The sequence below is a fragment of the Pygoscelis adeliae genome, unplaced genomic scaffold (assembly GCF_000699105.1).
Source record: "Pygoscelis adeliae isolate BGI_AS28 unplaced genomic scaffold, ASM69910v1 Scaffold209, whole genome shotgun sequence".
Classification (NCBI taxonomy): domain Eukaryota; kingdom Metazoa; phylum Chordata; class Aves; order Sphenisciformes; family Spheniscidae; genus Pygoscelis; species Pygoscelis adeliae.
In genome coordinates this window covers 3,714,817-3,727,032 of record NW_008825538.1, presented here as the reverse complement: position 1 = coordinate 3,727,032, position 12,216 = coordinate 3,714,817, and the positions used below count along the sequence as shown (strand labels likewise).

The 12,216-nt window shown below is 43.8% G+C and overlaps 1 protein-coding gene across 6 annotated transcripts in view; it reads right to left on the bottom strand.

The window, feature by feature from the left end:
- Window positions 1-12,216, bottom strand: part of REEP1 (receptor accessory protein 1) — a 75,031-nt gene that overhangs the window by 23,075 nt on the left and 39,740 nt on the right. For 4 of the 6 annotated variants that reach the window (XM_009331885.1, XM_009331880.1, XM_009331883.1 and 1 more), the window contains 2 exons: window positions 9,040-9,090; window positions 2,382-2,550 (listed from right to left, as the gene is read on the bottom strand). In XM_009331885.1, coding sequence (XP_009330160.1) covers window positions 2,382-2,550; window positions 9,040-9,090 — 220 coding nt within the window. The remainder of the gene's footprint in view (window positions 1-2,381; window positions 2,551-9,039; window positions 9,091-12,216) is intronic. The other 2 variants (XM_009331881.1, XM_009331882.1) reach the window with 2 other exon arrangements.

Genomic DNA, 12,216 nt, shown 5'->3' with positions numbered 1-12,216 from the left:
AGACACGGGCCTGTTGGAGCGGGTCCAGAAGAGGGCCACAAAAATGATCAGGGGAATGGAACACCTCTCCTATGAAGAAAGGTTGAGAGAGTTGGGGTTGTTCAGCCTAGAGAAGAGAAGGCTTCAGGGAGAGCTTATTGCAGCCTGTCAGTACTTAACGGGGGCTTATAAAAAAGATGGCAGCAAACTTTTTAGCAGGGCCTGTTGCAACAGGACAAGGGGGAATGGCTTTAAACTAAAGGGGACATTCAAGGTCAGGTTGGACGGGGCTCTGAGCACCCTGATCTAGCTGAAGATGTCCCTGCCCATGGCAGGGGGGTTGGACTAGATGACCTTTAGAGGTCCTTTCCAACCCAAACTATTCTATGATTCTGTGATTCTATATATAATTGTGCCCACACAAAACAGCACAAGGACTGGAGAGACCAGGACCACTTCTTTCACTTAATCTGATTAGAAGTGAGAACAAAACTGTCTTTCACACAGCGTGATGCCACCACCTGTGAGTGAAATCACCCTCTGGAGGTGCCTCTCTGTATTGTCTTTGGGTGGAGAAGGGGCCTGCAAGCAGGCTCCTAGATTAGGGACCTCAATGAAATCACTAAGTGAGATAGGACTGATAAAGGTCTTGGAAGATTTTGCAAATTTGTGTTGTTTTCATTAAAGGAAGAATTAAAAACAAAATCTCAAATTGCTCGGTTCCTAGTTTTATTTATGATAAACACTAGGCTCAGTTTGAAAAGTTCTATGAACAATTCAATTTTCCAGACATTCATTTTGAGAGATCCTTGTACAGTATTGATATGAAACCAGATCAAAATCAAAAACTTTTGTGTGTTAAGACAGGGGTTTGTGGCCAGGTGAACTGAGTTCGCTGCCTTAAAAACAAAACTACAAAGGCTGCTCTACACAACATGGAATTAGGATAACTTAATTATGCTTTATTTGTGCCATTTGTTATTTTGGTCTAAATGATATGTGAATATTTTTCTTTTTGAGTAAGAATTTTATATTCTGTGTGTGAACACTTTACTTTCATTGATTACTTCAAGAGAAGTGTATACAAGACCTTACATAAACATCAGAATAAAACCACTGTGCACCAACATTAGCTATTTCAGTTTACCTGTAAAGAGAATTTATTCAACAGATGATGTTAAAAAAAAAAATAAACAGAGAACTCTGTGAGCCATAATTCTCAGAATTTGTAAAGGGCTTGAAGAATACTCTTTAGGAAGGATGAGACAAGACATTTCTAATACATTCCAAAACTAAAGCAAACTAGAAGGGGTAGCAATCTACACAGGCTTGAAACACAGTGAATGTTTGCCCAGACCTCAACACGCACAAGCTGAAATGGCTAAATTTCAAACTTGCCAGCATATGTTTCACAAGCTACCAAGTGCAACACGCCTGCAACTTTCTGTGGCTTCTCATCGCAGCAGTTGAGTTGCATGATCTTTGGTGGTGTTCGGGAATCCCAGATGCCATCTGGAACCCCCTGCTTGGGATAACCCTCCATGTCTCAATTTTTGAGATCTAATCTGCAAAGCTATCTCCAATTAAATGTTTTGGATCTGGGCTCACAAAGATTTCTTTAACCAAGCTCAAAATAAATTTTTGTAACTCAATGCTCAGAAATGGATCTTATACCCACCACGATGTTTCTTCCCTTTGTTCTTTCAGAATTTGAAAACAAACCATTGCCCTTCAGGGAGACTTGTTTTCCGTAACAGTGCTTATGCAGACATCCTTCATATCGTAAACAGCTGTCAGACCTTGGTCTCTGCTTCTAGGAGTGCTTTATATGGGTTTTATTTCTCAGTAGGCTTCATCAGTGATAAAGTTCTGGAACCACAACTGTCAAGTGTTGTAACAGCTACTGTACAGTTTAGAAGAAGCACAAGTGGGCCTAATTCAAACCAGATATCCATTTGAACCCATGTTTATGTTTAGATGACATAAGAGAGAAAGGCTGTATCACCATATGGGGGCTTTGATGACAATAATGACCCTTGCCCACTACTGTGCATTCTTATCTCCCCTTTTTGAACTTCCGTTAGCCCCTCTCACTGAAAACCCAGCACAGCTTGCAGCCCCCAGCCCAGAGCCTAATTTTTCAGCTTCAGTTGCAAGGACTGATGCTGGCTCCCTTGCATGCTGAAGTCCAGCCCTTGCTACCAGCCAGGAATAGTAACCATCAAATGATGATACTGTTTTCTCTCTTAAGTGCCAAGAGACTCAACAGTGTCTGTGTCCTATGAATTCTGGTATGTGTCGCCTGCAATGTCTGTTTCTATATATTCCTGCCAACTGCATGACTTCATTCAGCTGCGTGATATTCCAGACAACACAACACTGAAAGTAACACTGGCACTTACCTGAGCTGCCAGTGCCTTCTGATGCACTTCTGGATGTTTTTGGCTGGCTCTGTTTGCTACTTGTTCGTACAGTGACCGAAGGAGGAACAGTGCTGCTGCTGTCTCCACGAATCGTTGAGAGATCCTGCATGCTAAAGCTCCTTAGTCTCTCAGACAGGGCCCCCTGCCCCTAGTTAAACAAACAAGCAAATAACACACACAAAAGTTAGATTCCACAGTGCATTTTGAGCCTTTCTCCCCCCTAGCTCATTGAAATCCGTCAGTACAATAGGAAGAGAAAAAATTGCTTGGTCCAGTAACCTAGAGAGGACAAAAGTTAGTTGTTAAAAGCATCATTTCCCTCTCTTTGCTCTTCCTTTTGAAGTGGTTCTACGCACAAAGTCTGATCATTCAAACTTTTGATGGCGAGCATCTCTCATTCTTCAATGTAGTCACATGAGCTCACAGCAGTCTTAGACACATCTGAAAGAGCAGGATATTGTTGTATCTTTCTAGTAGGCACTTTTCCTCATTAGGATCCGAGTCAAATACGTGCTTGGCTTCAGAAACACAATTAAATCGTCTGCATCAAAATAACTCCCTTTTAAAGTTAATCATCTACGATGATATTCACCCAGCAGTTCTGTCACATAGAGAATTTCCAGAGCACAGAAAATTTGAAATTTTAATGTAATAAAAAGTTATTCTTAAATGCAAAGAAATATTCCAGTGCTTTTTCATGCAGCTTGAAGAAGAAATAAACTCACACAATAATTTTGTTTCTTTTCAGACTAGCTCTCAATCAAGCAACAAACATATTCCTTGGTGAAAGGAACATAGCTGTTTCTTTGTAAAGGATAGGTTGGTTACAAGACACCTTTCATTAAAACTACATCCCACCAAGAAGTTGACTAGAAGTATACCTCTTTCTGAATTCTGTAATCCTCATACTACACCACTGCTATAGAGCAAGAATGCCAGAAAATACAATTAATACAGAACCTATCTATCCTTCCCTGTTGGCTAAATTAAGTGACATTCAGAATATAAATAGCATAACTGATAAAAAGTACATTCAGGTTTTAACATTTTGCTAAATGAGGGGGGAGGGCCTGAGAGATACTTCATAGCATATAGTCTTGAAAAAAAAACTGAAATAAATACATAGAGCCTGATTCTAAAATTATTTCTGCTAGTGTAAATTAGGAAAAATTCAGTGGATGCTTTGACTGAGGTGAAACTAGAAAGATGGCAAACAACAGTAAATATTGCCCTGTTTAACAAAAAATGGCCAGATAAGGCACATCATAGCAATTCACACACCACCTTCATTTAGACTTGTATTTGTCAAAGCAGTACATAAGTGGAGGCACAGCCTGAACACTGCCAGAGGGCTCTAGGTTGGGGCTGGACCAGAATACATCACTGCTCCCTTCTGGGATGCAGATTTGAGTATCCTGCCCACAAAACCAGGGTGCAGGTGAGGGGCCAGTGGATAGTATGCTCTGGTGCTGGCCTGGCACGGAGAAGGGACTCATCCCGACCATCTATGATCAAAGGCAAGACTGGACACCCTCCTTGCTAAAGCAGTTAGGCCACACTGCCTGTCCCCTAGTGCACTGGCATTGATACATTGGGAAGGCAATGCATTAATTTACCTGCAGGTACCGATTTACCAACATTACTTCAGAAATTTCGCATGCAGAGTAACAGAAAATCAGTGCCTTTACCCCATATACATTCCTTAGCACCTTACTTTTAGGGACTGTAAGTAGACAAGGCACCTTGTCTACTTGTCTATTTGTCTACTTATCTATGGTTATAACTACAGTCGCTGTGACAGCCTGCACTTTCTACGTTCAAGAAAACTGCTAGATCAGTAATCTCCCAACTTTTCAGCCTGAAGCTTTTTATACATGAAAAATGGGTTAAAACTTCCTTCTCAACTCCATAGCATATCAGTTTAACCACAGGCAGGCTATACCTCCTGGACTACAGCACTTTTCTGCATCAGCAAGAAGTAAACAGCACATGATGACAACTTCTTCAATGCTGTCCCAAAGCATCATCAGTAGAAATACACATCGTCTAAGAAAAATAAAATTGAACTGTCCTTTGTAGGGCAGAGTCACCTGGTGGAGCTAGCCAGGAAGCTGCACTGGGATTTTTCTCTTTATTTTATTGAATCTGTGGTTTCTTAAGATCTCTCTATGTATACTGTGTTTGGCAGCATTTTGCATCTAATTTTTCTGCAGGCTCTTACAGAGAAGTTTCCACACACCCACCGTGCTCTTCCTGCAGACTTACTTTGCTCTTTCTCATTAGCCTGTTCTACTTTTTTAATGTATTTTAAATGGATGGGGCTTTTTTGCTGGTATACCGAGACATTTTATTTTGCTTATTTTACATGCTTGGCAGTGGAGTCCATAGAGCTGATGTTTTGTTAAAATCTCACCTCTCCCATCTCACTCTCCAACCTGCCACAGGAGCTGACGCCTGAATTTTGGCTACTTTCCTGCCAGTGGCTGAGCCACTCTTGGGACATGTTCTCACTCATGCCAACAGGCATCTCAAGTTTTTCTTCTTAGGCCGGCCTAAGGTACATTTACTCTGCAGTCTACAAATGCAACTGTCACTGGGCTGGTATACTGAAATTTCCCTGCATGGCTGGTTAGCTGGGTGTGATCTCATCCGCCCAGAACTCAGTGCAGTGCAGTTCTGGGTGGGTTTTGTAGCTTGCACTGAATTCCTGCACTGCCACCCTATTCTCAGTAACTGGTTTAAAGCTAACACAAGACGTCCTACCCTGCAGTTTGACTACAACAGACAGATTCCTAGCGAGAGCAAGCTGAGAGCAATCAGATCACTAAATAATATTTTGCTGTTGCAGAATGACTGGACCAGCAAAACCGGAGGGTCAGCAATTGATGAGCTGCTGTAACCTGAGTGCTGTATTCCTCCCGTACCAGTAGCTCAAGTGTCAGCAGTGCTCAAGCTTTTAACCTCCTCCCAGCCGCTCTGCTCAGCCAGCTAACCCAAATACCATTTCATTCCAGCGAGCAACTTATGTATGTGGACATGAGTCAGATTAGAGACAAGATTCATGCGTCAGACCAACCTGGCAGGAAAGATGACACTAACGTACCCTTTTGCATTGAAAATGAAGACGATAAGTTAATATTCTTGCATTTCAACTTGTGATGTAGCAGCATATAATGATCAAAGGCCCCAGAGGCAGCTTTGAAACAACAAGGGCCTGATATGTGCCTGTCATCTGTGCATCCATTACATTAGCATATAATATGTACAACCACAGCCTTAAACACACAGTCAAGGCAACTGTGCTAAACAACTTTGACTTTCTCCAGGAAAAAAATTAAAAAATTGTCTTTTCTTGATTTTTGCTTTAATATAACCTGAGTTTATAACAGCAAAGATAAAGGTTGCTCATCACATAGATAACAGCAACATATTACCGTTGCTACCATTCCATGAAACGGTTTGTCCAAATCTCAGAAATGGCAGGGATAGCAAAGGCTCAGGCTGAGTGAGGACAATGAACGCCTGTGAAAGCCTGCTGACTTCCCTTCCATTTATTTTTTTTCAAATTTTTGCACCTTCAGTCTTTGTAGGGATAGACTTGATTTAATTGTTCCTAGGGCACAACTTAACACTCACAATTCTTTCCCAGTTGCCACATTTCTACCTGACCCCAAATAGAAACATGACAAAAATTATGACTACAACAGAATCAGGATGGTTTCAGAGTAAAATGGAAAATGTTGTTACCAACCTTAATTTCTCTGTCAGATAAGCAGCTACTGTATATGAAATCACAAACATTTGAAAAGCCAGCACTGTGAGAGTTTCCACTGCTGCAGTTATATGTTTTAGCAATAAAGACTTTATCCAGCTGTAACGCTTATTATTCCACAGTAAGACTTATCATTTATTAACAAAAGAAATAAAACAAGTTAATCGCTTTATTTCACAATGGAATAGATTTAGCACAGCACACATCTTGGGCCATATTTGGTTAAAACAATCACGTGGAAGATGAAGAGCAGCTGTTTTGGGGATTTTTGTTTACCGTCTTGGCTGTGATCATACAGATGCTCTTCCAACTGCTACAGACATGGGAGATGCCCGAGAAATTTCAGCACACCGTGTGTCTGCACAGAGGGAAGATCCAGGTCCTGAAGCTATGTTTACGCTGCAGGCCAGAGGTACATTTGCAGCATGTCCACACGGATCTGGGCTAGTTTTATCCCAGAGAGCGTGACAGCAGTGATATCATGACAGTTGCTGTGATAACAACATTTCACTGTGTCAACAGCAAAACAACATGGTGGTACTATACAAACTTTTGAAAATGGGGACTGCGAGGGCTTGTGGGACTATGGATGAGACCGTATCTCTCTCTCCCTTCATTGAACACCAACTGCCCTGTCAGGATGATTGTGCTGGCAGTGTGGGACCTGTATTTTGGGGACTTCATCCCCCGGAAGAGGACACAAGCATGAAGTGGTGCTGGAAGACTGAGCCTTACTCTCCCTGGGCACAAGACTACCTGCCTACACTCAACTTCTACTTCATCCAGTTTCTCCTAGGACACAGACTGTCCCCGTAAGCATGGCACTTCTGATCCAGTAGACAGTGATTTTGCTAGATGGTGAGGTTCTGGTGGCAACAAGTGGGAGCAGGTGTCTCTCTGTTCCCTCCTCACTATAGTGTACCTGCTCCCAAATTCATCTCATCTTCTTGTCCCAAGGAAAGTTCACCCCATAGGTGAAGGTACGGCACAAGCTGAAAGCGGACCTCTTTAGGCTTCTTTCACCTCTTCTTCTCCCAGGACCCACCAACCTCCCTAGGTCCATACATGGGACAGTTCTCTCTTTACAGGGGCAGAGAAGGGCCAGGCTGGGGCAGGGCTCAGTGCTACTGAACAGAACAAAAGACAAATACTAAAAAGGACGTGGTAATATCACCCCCAGGTAACTGCTGTAAGGTACCAACCTTACTTAGATTCATGACACTACCAACAGCATTAGGGCATCGCCCATTAAACCATGGACATTTAAGCTGCACAAGCTTGTCTGTGATTCTAAGGGAAGTTAAAGCTCCCATCTATGTAGTTAATCTAAAACCAATTTAGGTACATCTCTACCTGCTTCAGTCAAAATTGCAACTGTAGTATAGGCATACCTTACTTCCCCACATCTAGCACATTCTCTCCTTATTCTTGCTTTAAAGAGCAGGACAAAGCAGTACCAAAATACCGACCTTTCAAAGCCCCCCAAACCTGCATGCTACCTTCCTCTAAATGTTGCAGACATCATCATCTCCAGAAACGAACATTAACCTCTGTGGGCCCAGAGCACAAACACTGATGCAACCAATATTTGCTTGGAAGGATCAGAAAGCTTGATCCTTTCCAAAATCTGAAGTCATTATTGTGTCAGGCACTCTGAAAGGCCCTCCATCAGAAATAGCTGGAATTGTCTTCTATTACTTTGCCTCTCTATAATTAATCTCTGAATTCACATTTGAAGTAAAACTTTTTAGAGGGAGATGGATTTAGGAGTCTGGAAAAACTGGGTTTACATCCAGTGGAATTATTCGTTAAAAATACTCCACATACGTAGGCAACTTTACATAGGCTCTAGGTAAATAAAATTAGGCACATAATTGAAAAATCTGCAATTTATATAACCAATTCACATTAAATATGATCTAAATATAAACAAATAACAGTTTCTAGATTTCATCATACCTTCAGTCTGACAATCTGAAAGAATTCTGTAGACATTATTTAGGCTTCAAAACACCTCTAATACCTACAAACTCCATTTTGCAGCTGTGGAAACTATAACACAGCATGGTGAAGTGACACAAATCAGGAACCAAAAAATGTCAAGTCATAAAAGAGAAGTTTTTAATACGGTCAGTGTAAATACAGGATGGCACCTTCCGGCCTTTTGCATCTTAGGATCAGTAGTTAATGGACAGGCAAGGGAACACTACGTCACGCTCACCACACTTCCAGCACAATGCTAAACCTGTTAATGTTCTCTTCTCTTTTTGCTGTAACGTTGGTTAGCAGCTCTCTTGCATGCTAGCAGACACGTCTGCATGCATGTTACAGCCTCCATCCTCCAGATATTCACTACAAGGTGTAGTGCATGTTCCTAGGATGTCAGTTATCACTATGGTATCAGCAGGATTTCCCCAACCACACCTATCAGAAAACGCTTGCAGAGATGCGTCTTCACTTCTGAGCCAAGTCCCAGCCTCACTAGCTCCACTGCAACCCCAACCATCCTAATGGAATCACAGCAGTGGGAGAGAGGCTCCTTTATCCATTAGCGAGAAAACAACAGCAAACACAGCAGCTTGGCCAATGCAGTAGCAACAACCTGAGTTAGATGGGTTTTCCACACACAAAGCTCCCTGCCTGGCTGCTGGAGTCTCCCCGATTGCCAGCAGAGGACTTGGAAGGCATTTTGCTGATGAGATCAAAGACAGGCTTTTAAAGCTCAGCACGCAGGATCTATCTACCCACTGGAAGCAGAGCAGACAGCATCTGGCCTCAGACCAATCTCAGCTGAAAACAGTTCAAACTAGTCTAATGGGGAAGCAGACATTAGTTAGGGGTTAGTATAAGCACTCAGCAGATTACCTGCCCTTTTTTCTGGTCCAAATACAAGTGCAAATGAAGTACCTGAGAGACCTAGCAAGGGAAAAAAGAAAGCCATTGTGGCAACACACATAAAAGCTTTGAGAATAAGGTCTATTTGAAGCATATAGTAAGTAATCGAGGCGAGACATGAGCATGACACTGGGCACCATGTGCAGGGACTCACATACACATAAAAAGCAGGGACACCCACCTGTGGACTACACCCTTGAACGCAGGTTCTCCCTTCCTCAGCTTTCCCAGAGAGATGGAGAAACCACTCCATAACCCCAGCTGACAGGGTGTTACCTAGCAAGTGTGTTTAAAGAGTAAAGCAAATTATAAACACAACGGGCTGCCACTCCACTCCTTGCACTTGATCAATACTTCCCACTGGAGAAACCCCCAGTGTCTGGCCACTTCTGTAATCCAGACTTAAGATCATTAAGAGCAGAGTGCATTTATGACTAATTTAGGCACAGGATTAGGTGAGGGACACGTGGCAGCCATTTTAGTCCTGGTACTGACAGGTCTTCTCAGAAGTAGAAGGAAATTACTCATGGCAATGAGCAGGAGTTTGCACGCAGAAGCGTTATAGTGTCTGGCTGCAGGCAGGCCCTTCTAAGAGCAAAACGATCGGCTTTATGCTCTAGCACAGGCCTGAGTGAAGGAGGAAATTGCTTCTGCCACCATATGAACACAAATATCCTGCAAGCAATATCCTTGTGGCCAGGGCCTGCGTGCCGTGCCTAGCCTGGAACAGTTACCTGGTTTGGAGATGTCAGACAGTACTAAAGAGTCAAAGGGAAACCAGCTGACGTTAATGTTGACGGTGGAAACTTAATTTCATCTACCCTTTTTGTTTGTGCAGTTTATTTCCTCTCCTGGGAACTGTTTGTTATTGTCTCTCCCAGCCTGGTCTCTCTGTATAAATTTATTGCTTGATTCTGCTGTCCTGTGCATTCACTGGCTATTGTCTGCTTCTTGGAGACACCAACGAAAGAGCCAACAGGAGAGATAAACTGGAAACAGCTACCCAGATTGTAGCTCAAATAGTGTTGGGTTTTTATTGATTTGGGAAAAACAGATTCTCAAAGACTTAACAATGAAAGATACATCGCACCATGACAGGAACAGCTCACAATATACTGTGATCAGTGCCACACTACCATATGTTTCAAGAAAGTCATTTGTTGTTCCTCTTTATTGGTGTAACATAGCTCAGCCATGAGATCTTTGATTTTCAATCCCAAATGGGGATCCTTTAAAGGAAGCTACTTTCAAAAGCAGCATGCTCAGCCCTTCTGAGATAACACTAATGAGTCCCCAAAGATTTCTCAAACTGTGTATTCTAAACCACTCCTGACATCCGCAACTCTTGGCCATGTCACGGACCAGAGCACACAGTGTGGCCATTATAGATACGGTACTAAGCAGACTGGACAGAACCGTTCGCTGATACATTTGGCAAGCAAAGACACAACCTCCTTCCCATCAGTGGGATCTCATCGTTACAGGGGCTTTATCCAGCCTCTTAAAGGGAAGGATGCTCCCCACTCCTTGCCTCCCTCTTTCCCAATTCAAGTAAAAGTGCAGTTCTTCACTGTCATGCCACAAAAGGCAGCATCTCTCTCCCGCACAAGTTTTTGCTCCAAACTCCCACAGTAAATAGGTCTCAATTCTCATGGAAAATTAGGGATCTAAATATTGACTTTCAGGCAGTTGCACTGGCTATACCAGCCAGATACCAGAAATGAATGAAAAGATGCTGTTTGACTAGAGAGGATAAAATCTGAATGATCACCAGCATTTCCCTTCCAGTGCCCTGGTTTAAAAATCAGTGAACACACTGGGAAGCTTCCCAATAAATTTCTTGGGTTAAGGGACCCTAAACTAGCAGAGCTGCAACTCCCCAGGGGGTGGTGAGCCCAAAGGTGGAAATGGAAGTGAGGTTGCCCAACCAGACAGGTGGTTGTGAGCTGAAGCAGTTTGGGAACTGCTGACACTGCACTCCTGAGCGTCTACTAGGTAGATGAGCATAATGAAACCCTCCCACCTTCGTCTGCATTCCTGGCCCTTTTAACCAATAAACCAGAGTGATTGCTAGCTCTGGAAGAACCACAAGCCATATTTCCCCATGCCCGAAAGGCTCCTGGACTGTTTCTCAGACTTATTAGGCACAAATGGGCTTTTCATTGACACCAGTCATGCGTGCCTGCTCCCTCCACCTCATTTATCATCTGCCAAGGCACTGCACCCACTGCCAGCAGCACGCTGTGCCCCACTCCCATTCCTAAAGGCAGGCTGTACCAAGGGGCACACAACAGACCACAGGAGCAGCTGCTGTGCAAACAGTCCCTGCCCTACACACAGGAGGGCAGAAGAAGGGCAGAGGAAGGTATGTTATCAGAAACCGCTGGGTTACAAAGATCTGTTGGCTGTGGGATGTTTTCTGCAGCCCTCCTTTGAAGAGCAGAGTTGAGGCTGCAGCTTGGGGATCGTTAAGTGGTTGGGAGCAGGATTTGTCTTGGGGGTGGGGAAAGACATTGTCCTGTTTCGTGCAATTGGTTTGTTCAGGGTGAGGAATAAGGATACATGTAAACAGGATCTGGGAAACCCAGGAGCTTGAAGGAGAGGGTCAGAGAGCTGGGGGAGAGTGTAAAACTGGTGATGGGAGGGTTGTAGACACAGAGGAGGCAATGGCAGTGCTTGGTCTTGGGAAGAGAAGCAGGGAGTACAAGGGTTGGGGATTGGGGACAGGGCAAGGCAGCAGGTGGTGGGAGGCTCAGGGTGACAGGCAGAGGATGAGAAAGTGCTGGGAGCATGGCGACAGCAAGGGAGTACATATGAGTGTGCTGGAGGAGGCTGGTGCTGCATCCAAGCCATCGGTACCTCTCCTCACTGCAGCCACAGCCACTTACATTAGAAACTTGACTGATGCCAATGAAAAGCCCACCCATCTGATGGCTCTGCTGCCTGGCCAAGGCCTTGCACCTGCCCCACTACTGGGACTGTAACAGCCTTGCTGCTGCTCCCCTTCTGGTGTGACCCAAAAGCAGGCTCCTTTTCTGCTTCTCCTCTCCTCCCCCGAGGAGGTGAGCTGGAAAGAAGGTGGCGGTCAGTGCCCAGGGCCCTTCGGGAGCAGCAATGGCTGAAGTAGTTGTAACAAATTGACAAAAG